An 18,854-nucleotide genomic window follows, 5' to 3' on the forward strand; every position below is an offset into this window, starting at 1 on the left:
TGGTATGGGCAGGCATAAGCTACGGGCAATGAACACAATTGCATTTTATTGATAGAATCTCTGCGCATTCAAATTGCTGTGATGAGATCCTGAGGCCCATTGTCGTGCAATTCATCTGCCGCCATGACCTCGTTTCAGCAAGATAATGCACGGCACAATGTCGCCAGAATTTGAACACAATTTCTGGAAGCTGAAAATGTCCCAGTTCTTCCATGGCTTGCATACTCACCAGACATGTCACCCATTGAGCATGTTTGGGATGCTCTGGATCGAAGGGTACGACAGCGTGTTCCAGTTCCCGCCAATGTCCAGCTACTTCACACAGTTATTGGAGAGGAGTGGGACATTTCACAGACCACGATCAACTGCCGGATCAACTCTATGAGAAGGAGATGTGTTGCGCTGCATAGGGGGGGTAGTCACACCAGATAGACTGGTTTTCTGATCCACGCCCATACCTTTTTTTTTTAAGGTATCTGTGACCAACAGATGCATATCAGTATTCCCAGTCATGTGATATCCATAGATTAGGGCCCAATATATTCATTTCAATTGACTGATGTCCTTATATGAACTGTAACTCAGTAAAATCTTTGAAATTGTTGCATGCTACATTTGTATTTTTCTAGAGTATATATTTATTTTCCGGGCTCTGACATTGCTCGTTCTAATGTTATTGAATTCCTTTCTTTGTATTGTTAGGTATTACTGCAGTGTTGGAACTAGAAACATAAGCATTTCGCTACACCTGCAATAACAAATAGAAAATGTGTATGCGACCAATTAAATGTTATTTGATTTAACTTTTGCTGGATCTTAACTGTTAACTGATCTTTAATATTGTTGTTCGCTGTCTAAAAGCGCCCACACATTGCACCGAATGTGAATCTAGCGTTCGTCTGCTGATCGTTCAGCGCGCTGTGTATTTAGGGACCACCAGCTGTAGATGTCCCATTGCCAACATCGGTGCGCAAATTACGTTTAGAGGTGCTAAGTACTATCGGCCAGCAAACGCTGTTGGTTTGTTTGAGCCCTAACAATAAATGATCTAAGAAACAATATAACATTTCTGGGAATAGGTATCCCTGCGATGTGTTTAGGGACAAGAGTTGAAAATAATACAAACTATAAACACTCTGATGCAACGAATCGGATGGTGATTTAGTCAACGTATTTGTTTTGATCTATTCTCATTCAAAAAACAATGTGTATTTTGCTGCAGATCCCTATTCACCGCTGGAGGGAGTCGGTAATCTGTCTCATTCATCCATTCACCCACACTTCACTGAATGTAAGTGGATGGGAACATGATTTTGGAACATACTGTACCTTTGTTTTTGTCAGTCAGAATAAATTGTGCATTCTGAAACGTATGGTAAACGATATTTTCTTTTATTTATTTTTTGGGTTTTGTATGTTAGATAATTGGAGAGAAAATGAGGGCAGCGTCTGTTATTGAACAGTGATTGTCAGCAGCATCACATCACAAATGTGGCGTTCAAAGTTCAATATGTTCAGAGGTTTCTAAGATAAGGCTCTAGCACTGTATTATATATAGGCTACTGTCAGATAGATACTAGACTAGTATAGGTATGCTGTAGTGTAGTATATTCTACAATGGAATGGGTTTTTCCGCCAGTCACACCCAAGACATTTTGTGCTTTAATTGGTCCCTATGAGAGCCTGTTCTCATGCATATGGTTCACTTGTTTCAAATGTAAATAAAAACGATTGAATGAGAGTGAATTAAACGTCTTTAACACTAATAATGCTTACAGTAGTTAATTTGTCTATTTAGTTTATGTATAAGGTCTGTGATAACTGTCTTTAATAGGTAGGCTATATTCAGAGGATAGGCCATAAAGGTTGGCTGGAGTAGACATCAATTAAATAATCATGTGCACTTGTTTTCACAGACCCTACAACATGTACATAGTCCAGTAGTCTGCAAGGATGACACAACTATTCATACTCGATAATCCACTTATAAATCATCCAATAGCGAAAAGGTATTTATATTGGCTACCTATGCCACATCAAATGATTAGCGAGTGTAAAAGGGAGTGTGCAGTGTGAGTACACTGACGGTGCAGGTGTGGTAGCACAGTGCCACCGACGCGGCCAGCTACCAAGGACTGTTGGCTCTCCTTCTCCGTGGCCGACGTGAGTAAGACATTTAAGCGTGTTAACCCTCGCAAGGCTGCCAGCCCAGACAGCATTCATAGCCACGTCCTCAGAGCATGCGAAGACCAGACCAGTGTTCACGGACATATTCAATCTCTCCCTATCCATTCTGCTGACACCACATGCTTCAAGATATCCACCATTGTTCCTGTACCCAAGAAAGGAAAGGTAACTTAACTAAATGACTATCGCCCCGTAGCACTCACTTCTGTCATCATCAAGTGCTCTGAGAGATTAGTCAAGGATCATATCACATCTACCTTACCTGACACCCTAGAGTCTAGGGCCTAGACCCACTTCTATTTGTTTACCGCCCCAATAGATCCACAGATGATGCAATCGCCATCGCACTGCACACCGCCCTATCCCATCTGGACAAGAGGAATACCTATGTAAGAATGCTGTTCATTGACTATAGCTCAGCATTCAACACCATAGTACCCTCCAAACTCATCATTAAGTTCAGGGGCCCTGGGTCTGAACCCCGCCCTGTGCAACTGGGTCCTGGACTTCCTGACGGGCCGCCCCCAGGTGGTGAAGGTAGGAAACAACACCTCCACTTCGCTGACCCTCCAACTCAATCATCAAGTTTGCAGATGACATAACAGTAGTAGGCCTGATTACCAACAATGATGAGACAGCCTAGAGGGAGGAGGTGAGGGCCCTGGGAGTGTGGTCCCAAGAAAATAACCTCTCACTCAACATCAACAAAACAAAGGAGCTGATCGTGGACTTCAGGAACCAGCAGAGGGAGCACCCCCCTATCCACATCGAAGGGACCGCAGTGGAGAATATGGAAAGCTTCAAGTTCCTCAGCGTACACATCACTGACAAACTGAAATGGTCCACCCACACAGACAGTGTGGTGAAGAAGGAGCAACAGCGCTTCTTCAACCTCAGGAGGCTGAAGAAATTTGGCTTGACATCTAAAACCCTCACAAATTTTTACAGCTGCACAATAGAGAGCATCCTGTTGGGCTGTATCACCGCTTGGTATGGCAACTGCACCGCCCGCAACCGCAGGGCTCTCCAGAGGGTGGTGCGGTCTGCCCAACGCATCACTGGGAGAAAACTACCAGCCCTCCAGGACACCTGCAGCACCCGATGCACAGGAAGGTCAAAAAGATCATCAAGGACAACAATCACCCGAGTCACTGCCTTTTCACCCACGCTATCATCTAGAAGGCGAGGCCAGTACAGGTGCATCAAAGCTGGGACCAAGAGACTGAAAAACAGCTTCTATCATTTTTTAATTTATTTCACCTTTATTTATCCAGGTAGGCTAGTTGAGAACAAGTTCTCATTTACAACTGCGACCTGGCAGTTGGAATAAACAAACATACAGTCAATAATAGAGTAGGGGGAAAAAAGTCTATATACAGTGAGTGCAAATTATGTAAGATAAGGGAGGTAAGGCAATAAATAGGCTATGGTGGTGAAGTAATTACAATATAGCAATTAAACACTGGAATGGTAGATGTGCAGGAGATGAATATGCAAGTAGAGATACTGGGGTGCAAAGGAGCAAGATATATAAATAAATGCAGTATGGGGAAGAGGTAGTTGGATGGGCTGTTTACAGATGGGCTATGTACAGGTGCAGTGATCTGTGAGCTGCTCTGACAGCTGGTGCTTAAAGCTAGTGAGGGAGATAAGAGTCTCCAGCTTGAGTGATTTTTGCAGTTCGTTCCAGTCATTGGCAGCAGAGAACTGGAAGGAAAGGCAGCCAAAGGAGGAATTGGCTTTGGGGGTGACCAGTGAGATATACCTGCTGGAGCGCATGCTACGGGTGGGTGCTGCTATGGTGACCAGTGAGCTGAGATAAGGCGGGGCTTTACCTAGCAGAGACTTGTAGATGATCTGGAGCCAGTGGGTTTGGCGACGAGTATGAAGCGAGGGCCAGCCAACGAGAGCGTACAGGTCGCAGTGGTGGGTAATATATGGGGCTTTGGTGACAAAACGGATGGCACTGTGATAGACTGCATCCAATTTGTTGAGTAGAGTGTTGGAGGCTATTTTGTAAATGACATCGCCGAAGTCGAGGATCGGTAGGATGGTTAGTTTAACGATGGTATGTTTGGCAGTATGAGTGAAGGATGCTTTGTTGCGGAATAGGAAGCCGATTCTAGATTTAATTTTGGATTGGAGATGCTTAATGTGAGTCTGGAAGGAGAGTTTACAGTCTAGCCAGACACCTAGGTATTTGTAGTTGTCCACATATTCTAAGTCAGAACCGTCCAGAGTAGTGATGCTGGACGGGCGGGCAGGTGCGGGCAATGATCGGTTGAAGAGCATGCATTTAGTTTTACTTGCATTTAAGAGCAGTTGGAGGCCACGGAAGGAGAGTTGTATGGCATCTCAAGGCCATCAGACTGTTGAATAGCTATCACTAGGACCTAAGAGGCTGCTGCACTATATACATAGACTTGAAATCACTGGCCACTTTAATAATTGGAACACTAGTCACTTTAATAATGTTTACATTATTCCATAATGATGTTTACAACATTCCTCATCTCATATATATACTGTATTCTATTCAACTGTATTTTAGTCTATGCCGCTCCAAAATTGCTTGTCCAAATATTTATATATTCTTAATTCCATGCCATTACTTAAGATTTGTGTGTATTGTTGTGAAATTGTTAGATATTACTTGTTAGATTATTACTGCACTGTTGGAGCTAGAAACACAAGCATTTTGCTACACCCGCAATAACATCTGCTAAACATGTGTATGTGACCAATCAAATTGATTTGATTTGGTGAGATAATGCTGCGTTAAAGTGCTAGTCGGAACATGGAAATTTGATACTTGCTAACTAGTTGTAGTTACACACGTGCCACGTTCAACCAGATAGCAAGTCGAACATTTCTAAGTTTCCTAGTTCCGACTAGCACGTGAATGTGGCATAACTCGATCTGATGGAATACGACGATACGAACGCTTATTTCAAAGAGCGCTCAATAAGCCACGCCCCAGTGGGCAGAGCTAGGCATGTTGCACTGGAACACGTTTTAATACAAATAAAGCCGGAGGAAGCATGGCTCTCGACCTTCGCCTTTACCGAGTCCGTACGGGAGTTGCAGCGATGGGACAACACTGTAACTACCAATTGGATATCAAAATTGGGGAGAAAAAGGGGTGAACATTTTTTAAATATTAAATGTTTCATTTTACTATGTGTCTGTCCATAGCTACTCCTGCCTCCATGTAGTTTAATAGACGTTTGGATACTGTATATCAGGATTTTGTGGCCATTTACACAGATGGGCCAAAACAAACTAATTACAGATCACCTGGCTGTATATATACGGTGGAGCTGATGGCCATACTAACGGCCTTGCAGTGGGTGGAGGAAGTCAAGCTAGACAGAGTAGCTACACAACATAACCAAAAGTACGTGGACACCTGCTCGTTGAACATCTCCTTCCAAAATCATGGGCATTAACATGGAGTTGGTCCCCCCTTGGCTGTCATAACACCCTCCACTCTTCTGGGAAGGCTTTCCTCTAGATGTTGGAACATTGCTGCGATAACTTGCTTCCATTAATCCACAAGAGCATTAGTGAGGTCGAGCACTGATATTGGGCGATTCGGCCTGGCTCGCAGTCGGCATTCCAATTCATCCCAAAGGTGTTCGATGGGGTTGAGGTCAAGACTCTGTGCAGGCCAGTCAATTTCTTCCACATGGAACAAACCATTTCTGTATGGATCTCGCTTTGTGCACGGGGTCTTGTCATGCTGAAACAGGAAAGGGCCTTCCCCAAACTGTTGCCACAAAGTTGGAAGCACAGAATCGTCTACACTCTAAAAGGGAAACGTTCCTGAAGGCACCTTTAGGGGTTCCTCAGATTGCAACACCGGCAGAACCCCTAAAGATGCCTCCAGGAACCTTTTGCCTTAAGAACCTTAAAAATATCTATCTATATGTATAATAACAATATATATAATAACAATATATTGCGAACTGTCTGGGACTCGTTGTTTTTTCCCTGTTTACTAATCAAATATATTTTACTTATTGAGTCAAAGACGAAAATTAACTGTAATACACTGGTCTCAAATATATTAGCATAACTAGGCAAAACAGAACCACCGTGGACACATTTTAAAATGAGAGGCTTTTCTCCCTATTTAAACGTGTCCCAGTTTAACATGCCTAGCTCTGCCCACTAAGGCGTGGTTTACGGAGCTTTCTTTGAAACAAACGCTCGTATCGTCATGTTCCAAACGAGAGATGTTTCACCTTTCACCACACCGAGTGGTAATATGTGCTGTGGGATGGTTAAGCAGTTTCATAATATTGTAGTTGTAGCCGGTGAGTAGACATCGGCTTTGGACAGCGCCAGCTGATGAGGGGAAACGCACTTGGTGTATTCTTTGTTGCAAATTGAACACCTCAAAGGCAGATTAATGCATTTTCCGCGAAAATAGCCCCCTATTCCAGTGAAAGCTATTGATGTCGGTGAGTCATTGTGACCGAAGATGCTTACAGATATGATTGAGGTTGAAGAATTCGAAATCAAGGAGGAAGAACCATGGTATGACAACCAGGACCTTGAGCATGGTAAATATTATTCTTCTATCCATGATGACCGAGACTGTGAAAGCGCGGGCTCACTTGTGCTGTGCGTATCAAATGACAGCTACAACCTGGCAGTGACCACAATTTGACACTCCGGCAGCGTTAGGCTAATAAATTATTTTCTAGCAGGTGTGGAATCAATGAGCGCCTGGTGCACCCCTTTTTTCATAGGGCAGGTGCAGGTGTCACTAACGAATGCATTTTACAGGACACATTGGTAGGTTTAACTCTAGCCTACTGTACTGCGACAGAAAACACTGTCGGACTTCTGCCAAATATTTCAAGGTTATCTCAAGCAGAATTGGAACACCCGAGGCTACCATTCCACTGCCACGGATGTAACCAACCATTTGAAACAATGCATCCTTTGTCTTAAATTTTCTACAGATTTTTCAATGGTCTTCTCTGCATGTAATCTCCCGTGGGCAGATTCTGCATGTAGACCAAGGGTACGTGCTATCGCGGACCCTTGGGACGTCCCTACCCTATTGCAGTTGAAATGTTAAATGGTTTAGGGTAGGGACATCCCAATGATTCCGTATAGCACTGACCGTATACCAAGGGAGTTAATTGCGCAGTTGACCAAATTATGCGAGATTTTACTTCTAGGTTACCGCGATAGAGAATGATAAAGGTATCTAGTGGCCAAAATGCCATATTTGAATGGGCAGCACCATTGAGGGCTTCCACCATTTTAATGTAGTCAACTGGTTGGGACTTCCAACTTCATTGACTGATCCCTCCTGGTGACCCTGTTGGAGATGTACCACTGGGTCATCAGGAGGGATCAGCCAATCGTGAAGAAAATGGACTACTTCAAAATGAAGATTGCTGTCACAGGCACTATAATGGCACAGATCCAAAGATGAGTCCTCTATCATCTATGGTTAACACACCCTTAGCGGAGTTGCAAGCAACCTGATGCATCCGGTTTTCAAGGCAGCTAGATTCAACCTACAGTAGCTTTCTTTTCCCGCTGAAAACCAGATGTGGGCAGTCTCTTTTTTACGCATGCTGCAGAGATTACTCTGCATATAATAAGGTTTTGTTCCACTAATTTTCCTAGTTCAAGATCTTTTATTGACCATTTTTTAATTAATTCTTGAATAGAAATCTAAGGAAAGGAAATCGGGAAATATATAGTGGTGCTCTCTAGATTAGAAGATATTCAGTTTATATTTCATGCTTAGAGAGAAACTCCCCGGCACACATCCTGTAAATGAGAGACCATTTCACAACGCATGAATTAGGCCACAGTGATAAAGGTAGATTTATTTTGTACCATTCTGATTGTAAATGTCCTGACTTGGGTCAAATAGCTTACATATCTCAAATATATTTGAGGTGCGCTTGATTTATCCCTTTTGGGATCATGTTCCATTGTAAGCAAACTACTGTAAATCAAGGGCAGCACAAGTAACATGTATTTGACACACAAATGCAAGTAGGATGTCTGCAAGATCGATTTACCCACCTGACATTGAGAATTGAGGCACATGCACAGACACAGCCATAGATGCACTAGATGTCTCTGCCAGGTCTTGTCACACTAATGGCTTCATCTTTGCCCAACCTTTCATTTGATAAGTTATTTATAGAGCCTCTTTTGTGATCTCTCTTTCCTCCCATGCAGACCTCCACCTGGCAGCTGAGCTGGGGAAGACCCTGCTGGACAGGAACAGAGAGCTGGAGCAGGGTCATCAGCAGATGTACTCCACCAATCAGGAACAGCTACAGGAGATAGAGGTAAGGGTTTTAACCAGTCAAGCTGTAACTACCAGGGTAACGATAACTCGATTTGACCAATCAGAAGTATGTGGACACACAGTCCCTAACTGCAGCTAAAGGCACTTTCGGAGAGCTATTGTAGTGTTTGCAGGCTTTTGTTCCAGCCCAGCAGTAGCACACAGTATCCAGGTAATCAAGCACTAGTTGGCAAACCTGAGGCCTTTCCGTTAGGCATCAGTGTGTTCCTTGCGTGTTGAAAACAATAGAAACTCACCTCAGATTTCTGCTCCTTTAACTCCTAAATAAAATCAAGTGTTCCAGATTTACAAAAGGCAGGCTTCCATTTTTTTTGTTTTATTTTACCTTTATTGAACTAGGCAAGTCTGTTAAGAACAAATTCTTATTTTCAATGACGACCTAGGAACAGTGGGTTAACTGCCTTGTTCAGGGGCAGAACGACAGATTTTTACCATGTCAGCTCAGGGATTCAACCTTGCAACCTTTCAGTTACTAGTCCAACGCTCTAACCACTAGGCTACCTGCCACCCCATTAACTTCCTTTGAAGAAGAGATTAGTGGGTCGGATCCTGATTAATTACTTAATCTCTCTGCTGGGCCTGTTGCTTACCATGGGTCCATGTAGGGTATGACCCTAGAAGCACAAAGGTCATGGAATAGAATGTGAAATGTATAATGCAGACGTTTTGACTGAAATGGTTTTGTCAAGACTGCAAAATCCATATACGAATCCTTGTCTTTCGATACTGTAAAGCCCCAGGGAATAAGTCTTTTGTTTTTCCATGTACAGGATTACAACACCACCATTATCAGACAGTAGAGGAACAGTGGGGCTCTCACTCCTTTGAAAACAACATACTTCATTGCTTTTCACCTTGTCCAGTGAACTTTCAGAGGACTAGGAAAGATAAAGATGGCCCATATCAGTTGTCCTCTTTTTTTTGGGGGGGGGGGATATACCTTTGAACCTTTGACACACTCACATAGTCACCATTGAATTGTTGTGATTTATAGCAACTAGAGATTAAATAGCCTCTCAATGCTAGAGAATCTAAATATTTAACCAGTTATGTTGTATTTAAATATCACATTCACAGTCTTTGTGGTTTCTCTCTTATATCACCAGTGAAACCATCTTGTATGGTCAGCAGCAGCCATTCACTTCCATATGAGCTCTGGATTTAATTTCCTTGAGTAGGGTCAACTCCTAAATCCTTCCCCTCATCTTTGAAACTGCTGACTACCAGAATGAATCTCTCTAACGTCGCCATCCATTTCATGACCTGACTGCATGTAGAAACAGCCTGATGCTGTAAATTATAACATTATCTTGCCTTTAGAACATTGACCTCTCTCACTCTAGGAAAAACACTATAGATAATTGCCACTTTTTTATAATTGTATGATTAACATGCAGAATTCCAAAGAATATGTTGTTCTGTAACTGAGTAGCATTGCAAGATAATGTACATCTCCCATTTAGTGTAGTAGTATTGGTGTTTTAAGTTTAGCTTTCTGTGACTGATCAGGATCTTAATGAGCTTAAGGTTCACAGCGTTCTCCATAGATAGAACTGTTATATTGTCTATGGCATTCTCCCTGTTTTACCCTGATAAGATTGCCCTTTTCCATTGAGAACAGGTTGAGCCAGAGAAGAGCAGGATAGATGGAAAGAAGAGTATAGGGAGAATGATAGTTATGTTATACCAGCACCACTGTGCTCGTGTCTTTAGCACCTCAGTATGAATCAACTTGTCTTAATAAGAAGAGCCTGACCTTTACTGTGTGTTGGTGCCGTTCTATATTCCTCATCAGAGGTGTTGCGCTCTTACAAATACTAATTTGGCCCAGCAGAGGCTAGTACAGACATGTTGCTATCAAAGCAATAATAGTCGCCCAGACAGGAGGTAGTTGTCATTGATTCTTGCAAGTTTGATCTCGTTCATGGTTTGATAAGCAACCAAAATAAATCATGTGTATGCCTTGGCTTAAAACCAATCGTATTGACTTGAACAAGTACAATGGTGTAATCTTGATTCAATGTAAAATTGTGAAGTTGAAGGTGGGTTATGTGATGATACTATGTCCTGGTTTTCTACTCCATCTTCCTTCTCCAGTACCTGACTAAGCAGATGGACCTCCTGAGGCATGTGAATGACCAGCATGCTAAGGTCTACGAGCAGCTTGACCAGTCTTCCAGAGAGCTGGAGCAGAGCAACACCCGCCTGGTACAGGACAACAGGGCCGCCCAGCACAAGATCCAGGGGTAAGGCTGTTGTTGGGTTTAAAGCCTGAGGCTGTGTTCCAGTTCTTCACCCTTCTCGCACACTTTTCTCACATGGATCTAACAATGGTGGAAACTCCCTCCAGCCAATGCTTATGCTAATCCTATTCATCTAAATCCATGGCGGTTTGGAGAATCGGGACGCAGTCTTTCTCCAGATAATTAGAGATGGAATGGAAAACAACATGTGTTGGTGAGAGGAGAGCTAAATGTGTGAGGATTATTTTCTCTCTTCAGGCTGACCGAGATGATCGACGCTCTACAGACCCAGATAGAGGATCTTCAATGTCAGGTAGAGGATCTGAAGACCACCCCTGCCAATCCCAATAGGAAACCCCTTACAGAGGCATGTCGGCCCTACGGAGCGCAGAGTGTGTACTGCCTGAATGACCTGCAACCCACACAGAGGTGAGATCACTGCACTCATGAAATACAAACATAACCCACTCAACACACTGATTTTTAGATCTGGACAATCTGTACTGTTCCTTGAGCTGGAATAGACACATACTTTAACAAGTGGGCCAGCACTGGTCTGTCGAAGATAGAATCTGTGCTCTCCTCTTACTGGAGCTAGTGTCTGGCTACTCTCTGTTACTTCCTGTCTGAACTCTCCTCTATACCCTCTCCTTCACCTAATCTTCTGACGTAATATAAAGCTATATAGATCAGTCAGGTCTGCATGGGGTTAAATAGACATGGCACAATAAGGTCAGATTCATCAAATGGAAAATGATGCTAAATTGATTAACATTTTATGCATTTAGAACTCAATAGCTTGTGCATTAATCATTGTTTTTAAGCTGTAGGTAAAAAACTTTTTGTTGAAAATACGTAGAAAAGACTAGCCCACCTGAAGTTGCCATTAGTTCTGTTCTAGATGGCCTAAGGCCCTAAACCCTACTCTAGATGGCATTCATTCAATTCCACTTTGACTTCCAAAAGTCCCTCTTGGTCCTGCTCTAGTGGTGTGATTTGGCTCTGTCTCTGTGTGTTACCTCTCTTGCCGTTCACACTGGTTAAGGAGACTAGTACTACTGCTAGTACTCTAGCCCTCTTCCTGCCCTCTGAGGCCATAGCAGTTCAGACTGTGTAATCCAGTTAGGGTTGGGCCCCTCCTTTAATCGAGGCCAAAGCTCGTAGGTCACTGATCAAAACACATGCCAAGCAGACTATAGTACTCTCTCCCTACTGACTTCACTGAAACGTGGTCACAGTTGTCACCCAAAGGTCATAGTCCACTCGTAAGGACACTAATCTCTGCCCTACACGAAAGATCACTTCTGATTAGTCTGTTTGATACAGGATATCTTGCTACCAATTCATCAAACGCATGCTTGAATAACTTGTTGGCAGTTTATCAGTAACTTAATAAGACTAATTAGGTGTGTAACTGCTGGTCTAGACTGAAACAAAAGTTGATTCCCAATACTTAAAAAACAAAGTTCGATTTTCCTCTGACCCCTCTCAGGTACTCGAGTTACAACTCTGGCGACCAATCTGATGACCGCTGGTCTCCCTCTGACCTCTCGTGGCTAGAGGAGGAGCAGGAGTCGCTACGGCAATCGCTCCGCTCTCTACAGACCCAGCTGGCCAATGAACGTGCTCGGAGGGAGGGGGCGGAGCGAGATGCAGACCTGCTAGCCAATGAGAATGTGGTGCTGGAGCAGCGCTTGGGAATGATGGCGGGGTGCCAGGTGAGGAAGAGAAGCAACTCACACAGAGCATAATTTTAAGCCAATGCAATCTGTTTGCTCCTACTGTATGTAGTGAAATGGTAGTTACGAGTTACATTACTGAATCCTCTCTGTCTCTCTCTGTCTAGGCCAGACTAGCGGAGCTGGAGTGTGAGGCTGAGGAGCTTCGTCAGCTGTGGAGAGCCAACCATGCCACCAAAGCTTGGAGGTCAAGGGTCAGCCTGACAATGCTGCCCAATACCCTCTTCTTCCCCCTGAACCAGGAGAGGGGGATGGGGGAGGATGGAGAGAGCGAGGAAGACGTGTTGGACGTCAGCTACCTTTCCAACCCGAAAGGTTGTGACGTCTTGAAGAGATGCAACAGCGAGAAGCAGCTGAGGTCACCACGGGGTGATGGGTCAGAGGTAGACGAGAGTCATGACCATGAGCGTTCGTGCGTCCGCCATTCAGAGGTGGTGAAGCAGCGTGGGATCTCCCTCCTCAACGAGGTTGACGCTCAGTACAGCGCCCTGCAGGTAAAATATGATGCGCTGCTGCGGCTCTGCCACCAGGGGGAGCCGTACCCAAACCAGCAGAAAAACCACAAGGAGCTCCAGACACCCAGCGTAGCCCCGTTCGACTGCCCACAAAGCCCAGCCCCAGCCTCCCTTCGCAAGGCTGCAGGCACAGACACGAATGGCCAGGAGGATGAACTTCACCAGCCTGAGTACAAGGCCCTGTTCAAGGAGATATTTACCTGCATCCAGAAAACAAAAGAGGACCTGAGTGAGAACAGAGGAAAGCCCTGGCAGTTGGCGTAGTATGGCTTTTGTAGTAAACACGCAAAAATTGCTCTGCTTTTGCGCTGGACATGCAGTTGTTTCTTGTTGGAGGTGAGCTATTAAGCAAGTGCCTTACAAATTGTTTGTAAGGCCTGGTAACTGATGTACTGTGTCTGTATCTGGTGGAACTGCAGCTGAATCGATTACCATCTCTAAGGGCTCATCTCTATCTATGCTGGAGCAGCCAGAGAAAGGCAACAAACATCAGCTGATACACCAGCTCTTTTGCATGGCACGAACTGTGCCTAACATTCAGTCTACATCATTCTGCCTCAATCAACCAGCCCTACCCGAGCCATGTTGCCCTTAGATTAGCGTCTAGGGGCAATGTTCTTCTACTCAGGAACCAAGAACCTCTGGAAACTTTCTGTGGACTAGTGCTTTTCCATGGTACCTCTATGCACTGTTCAATCAAAAGCTACATATCCTTTTAAAGTGACAATGTCTGAGCCTGATGGTCAAAACGGTAACTTTGTATCATCTTTTTTGCCTCAAACGCCACTGTTTCTTACTCTTGGTGATGAGTAAAGACAAATTATGTGAATTTACATCTCAGATTTGTACTGTATGTCTTCAAAAAAGTTAGCATGATCCTAAAATGTAAAAACTAAAGTATTTGGGTATGAAGACTGAGTTGTATGTACATGATTGATGTAGTAATTAGCAATATAATCTAATGAGGCTATACCAGAACTCAGCTATGTGCTATGATATTAGTGTGCTTTCCAAATACAATGTTGACATTTCATAAACTAAGTCTTTTTCCAATGGTTTGTCAAACGGTCCGGTTAATTGTTTTTGCTGCCTAACTCATGCTATCCTAATGTATCATGATAAACACCCCCTTAGTTGACATCACTGTAAAATCACATTGTAATGAGATGCACTTTAGACTTGCACAGGGATGTTATTTTCTGACACTTTATGTAGCTAGCCACTGTACTGTATAAGAAGTGCTGTTAATAATTCCTGTTCAATGTATTAGATACAGTACCACTCAAAAGTTAACACATCTACTCATTCAAGGGTTTTTCTTTATTTGTAATTTTTTTTACAGTGTAGAATAATAGTGAAGACATCAAAACTATGAAATAACACACATGGAATCATGTAGTCACCAAAAAAGCGACGAATCTAAATATAGTTTATATTTGAGATTCTTCAAAGTAGCCACCCTTTGCCTTGACAGCTTTGCACACTCTTGGCATTCTCTCACCCAGCTTCATGAGGTAGTCACCTGGAATGCGTTTCAATTAACAGGTATGCCTTGTTCATTTGTGGAATTTCTTTCCTTCTTAATGCGTTTGAGCCAATCAGTTATGTTGTGATAAGGTAGGGGTGGTATACAGAAGATAGCCCTATTTGGTAAAAGATCAAGTCCATATTATAACAATTCAAATAAGCAAAGAGAAATGACAGTCCATCATTACGGAAGACATGAAGGTCAGTCAATGCGTAAAACATCAAGAACTTAAAAGTTCAAGTGCAGTCGCAAAAACCATCGAGCGCTATGATGAAACTGGCTCTCATGAGGACTACCGCAGCAAAGGAAGACCCAGAGGATAAATTCATTAGAGCTAACTGCACCTCTGATTGCAGCCCAAATAAATGCTTTACCGAATTCAAGTAACAGACACATCTCAACATGAACTGTTCAGAGGAGACTGTGTGAATTAGGCCTTCATGGTCAAATTGCTGCAAAGAAACAACTAAAGGACACCAATAAGAAGAAGATACTTGCCTGGGCCAAGAAACACAAGCAATGGACATTAGACCAGTGTAAATCTGTCCTTTGGTCTGATGAGGCCAAATTTGCAATTTTTGGTTCCAACCTACGTGTCTTTGTGAGATGCAGAGTACAGAAAGTGAAAGGCTGATCTCTGCATGTGTGGTTCGCACCATGAAGCATGGAGGAGGAGGAGGTGTGATGTTGTGGGGGTGCTTTCCTGGTGACACTGTCAGTGATTTATTTAGAATTCAAGGCACACTTAACCAGCATGGCCAACACAGCATTCTGCTGCGATACACTATCCCATCTGGTTTGTGCTTTGTGAGCCTATCATTTGTTTTTCAACTGGACAATGACCCAACACACCTCCAGGCTGTGTAAGGCTATTTGACCAAGAAGGAGAGTGATGGAGTGCTGCATCAGATGACCTGGCCTCCACAATCACCCAACCTCAACCCAATTGAGATGGTTTGGGATGAGTTGGACCACAGAGTGAAGGAAAAGCAGCCAGCAAGTGCTCAGCATGTGGGAACTCCCTGTTGGAAAAGCATTCCTCGTGAAGCTGGTTGAGAGAATGCCAAGAGTGTGTAAAGCTGTCATCAAGGCAAAAGGTGGCTACTTTGAAGAATCTAAAATATATTTAGATTAATTGAACACTTTTTGGTTACTATATGATTCCATATATGTTATTTCATAGTTTTGATGTCTGCACTATTAGTCTACAATGTAGAAAATAGTAAAAATAAAGAAAAACACTTGAATGAGTAGGTGTGTCCAACCTTTTGAGTGGTACTGTAAATACATACAGTACATGTATAATCTTTGATAAATGCAAACTCAGAGGATTCTGTGTCACTATTGGTCCATTATTATAACTGCAAAGTCCCGTGGTTTGTCAAGGTGGTAGCTATTATTATCTATGTAATCTGAACAACGCGGTTCATACAGGGCGGCGGAGCATCATCATCACAAGACCGGGACACAATTCTCACTTTGCGACAGGGACATAATGGAGAGCACAGCAGGGTGGGAGATAGTGTGTTTTTGTCTACATATTAGTGACTGATTCACAGGTTAGGCACCTTATACAAGGGTTAAAGGTCAGGCTAGTCTTAATGTAAATGCCAAGTAAGACAAGAATCTGGAGATTTAGTACTTATCATTGTTTGATGGCATAGGCCTTACAAACAACCACACAAAGCAATCATCCTCTGTCTAAAAATGCTATTACGAATTGAATTTGCACTTAGATTTCTACCAGTACATAAATATGGTAATATGTCTTCTTGAGACTGGGGGATGGGGTTTAAGGTAAATTCAAGGAAACTAGAGTAATACAAAGGCATTTCCTCATGGTGTCATTTTTTATGCTTACTAATGATGGCACTGAATGTAATGTTGACAAACTTGTTGGTGAACAAGATATGGTTTCTCACTGAGAAATCAACTGCTTGAAAAAATATATATATATTTTTTCCTTTATTTAACTAGGCAAGTCCATTAAGAACAAATTCTTATTTACAACGCCAGCCTAGGAACAGTGGGTAAACTGCCTTGTTCAGGTGCAGAACGACAGATTTTTACCTCGTCAGCTAAGTGATTCGATCTTGCCTTTTGGTTACTGGCCCAATGCTCAAACCACTAGGCTACCTGCCTCCCCATTTGAACCATATTTGATAAGCAAATATGGTGCAAATAAACAAATGGTGAACTTCAGTGTCACTTGTTGCTTAAGGAGTGAAATATGACTGCAGGTTAACTTTCTGGTAAACCATTCATTCACTTTTAAGTCTTCATGTTTGTACTCATGTGCTTACTGTAGGCTGGTAATAGCAGGAGTCTCTCTGGGGGAGGAGAGGAGAGAAACCCTGCCTCCAAAATGAGTATTTCTGAGGAGAACAACTCTGATGAACCCATGGGGTGAGAGGAGTGTTTTTGATTGTGCTGGATTCAATTGAGTTTATTGCATGTTTTCTATGTATTGATAACATCCCCAAGTACCCTATCCTTCACTATTTATCATCATGGGAAATACATTTGTGATCAATAGTGTTTCTTTATTGTATCAAAGCAAAATCCAACTAGAGAGACCAGACTCACCTGTACCCAGATGTGTGTCCATGAAGAGTGAACCTATAGAGAGAACCTATAGAATTTAGACAGGGACCATTCTCTCCTAAAAATGGGTAAGTAGTTTGGTTTGGAAACATTTTAATACCCTGTATTTTCTTGTTTTTATTTTGTAGCTTGATTGCTGAACAGATGTCGATATTATGCTTTTGACAGGGATCGATCCAACTCCCCTGTACCTAGCTGTGTGTCCATGAAGAGTAACCAGTCCATTAGAGAACCTATAGCTTTCAGAGAAGGACCTTTTCTAACTGACCAAAGGTAAGTGCTTCAGGACCAGGTTGTCTCTCTCAAAATGTTGACATACTAACACAGACCCATTTTAAAAGTAAGTCTGTCTCCTGATTGAAGATGTCTGTTCTGGTGTTTAACAGGGTCCAGCAGGAGAGACCAGACTCCCCTGTACACAGTGGTATATCCATGAAGAGTGAACAGTCAAAGAGAGAGCCTGTAGAATTCCGGAGTGGAGACTTTCCTCCAAAACAAGAGTAAGAAGTCTTGTGTTGTCATTTTAAGAAATCAGTGCGATTTCCAGAGAAAAAAAAGCTAAGCAACGGTACTTGCCTTGTTCCTACACAGAGTTCCCAGAGACCAATATGAGAAGGCAGTCAGAAATTCCAAATGGTCAGTCTGCCCCAAGTCATGAAATGGACCTGTTCTCCATATTTAAGGTGGGCTGTCTTAATTTGCTCGTGCTGGAAAATGGCTTTGAAACCTCGATTCTTACCTCCAAGACTGTTGTGACTTAGTTCTCTATGTCATTTTGAATTGTTTGTTGCAATTGCTTGAATTCACTTTTGTGAAGAATGAATTGAAGAGGTTCCAGAGGATTCTTTGTAATGATTACACAGATAAACATACTGAGAATGAGAAGCAGGAGAGCAGTGCCAGAGAAGGGGCTCTGAAGATCACACTGCACGTACTGAGGAACTTGAACCAGAAGGAGCTGGCTGACTCGCTGGAGAAACGTAAGAATTCAAGTCTTTGTTGGTCGGAGGCTAGATCCTCTTTACCTACAGCAAAAAATCTGATGCATCTGCAGTTCTTCCCTTGAGCAAGGCAGTTAACCTCCAACAACAACTGCTCCTCTGGCACCGATGACGTGAACGTAGATTAAGGCAGCCCCCGCACCTCTGATTCAGAGGGGTTGTATTTGTATTTGAGCTGTGTCTGAGCTGTGTGCTAGTAGTTTAAACAGACAGCTCGGTGCATTCAACATGTCAAAACCTCTCACAAATACAAGTAGTGATGAAGTCAATCTCTCCTCCACTTTGAGCCAGGAGAGATTGATAATGTTAGCTCTCCCTGTATATTTTAGGGCCAGCCGTGCTGCCCTGTTCTGGGCCAACTGGTATTTTCCTAAATCCCTCTTTGTGGCATCTGACCACACGACTGGACAGTAGTCCAGGTGCGACCAAACTAAGGCCTTTAGGACCTGCCTTGTTAAAGAGATGGCAAATAGGAGTGGCAATATCATCCTCAGTCATTTTCCATCCAAGTTGTCAAACCCAGGTGGCTTGTTATTGGTGATAGACAACAATAAATGTTTCACCTCTTCCACACTCACTTTCCTGAATTCCAAATTACAATACTTGTCTTTCATAATTTGGTCAGTTATGCATGGTTGTGTGGGTTCAGAATGTGTTGTGAGCATGTTATGCCTAAGTGAGCTAA

At 43.0% G+C, this 18,854-nt stretch overlaps 1 protein-coding gene across 1 annotated transcript; it reads left to right on the top strand.

The window, feature by feature from the left end:
• Positions 1–6,197: 6,197 nt before the first annotated feature.
• On the top strand, positions 6,198–15,895 carry LOC139571314 (cerebellar degeneration-related protein 2-like). Its single transcript, XM_071394073.1, has 6 exons — positions 6,198–6,755; positions 8,407–8,519; positions 10,637–10,785; positions 11,041–11,211; positions 12,275–12,500; positions 12,629–15,895. Exons 1-6 carry the CDS (start codon positions 6,674–6,676, stop codon positions 13,298–13,300), a joined length of 1,413 nt encoding a protein of 470 aa, XP_071250174.1. The 5' UTR covers positions 6,198–6,673; the 3' UTR covers positions 13,301–15,895.
• Positions 15,896–18,854: the final 2,959 nt, after the last annotated feature.

Source organism: Salvelinus alpinus, chromosome 3, assembly GCF_045679555.1.
Source record: "Salvelinus alpinus chromosome 3, SLU_Salpinus.1, whole genome shotgun sequence".
Lineage (NCBI taxonomy): Eukaryota > Metazoa > Chordata > Actinopteri > Salmoniformes > Salmonidae > Salvelinus > Salvelinus alpinus.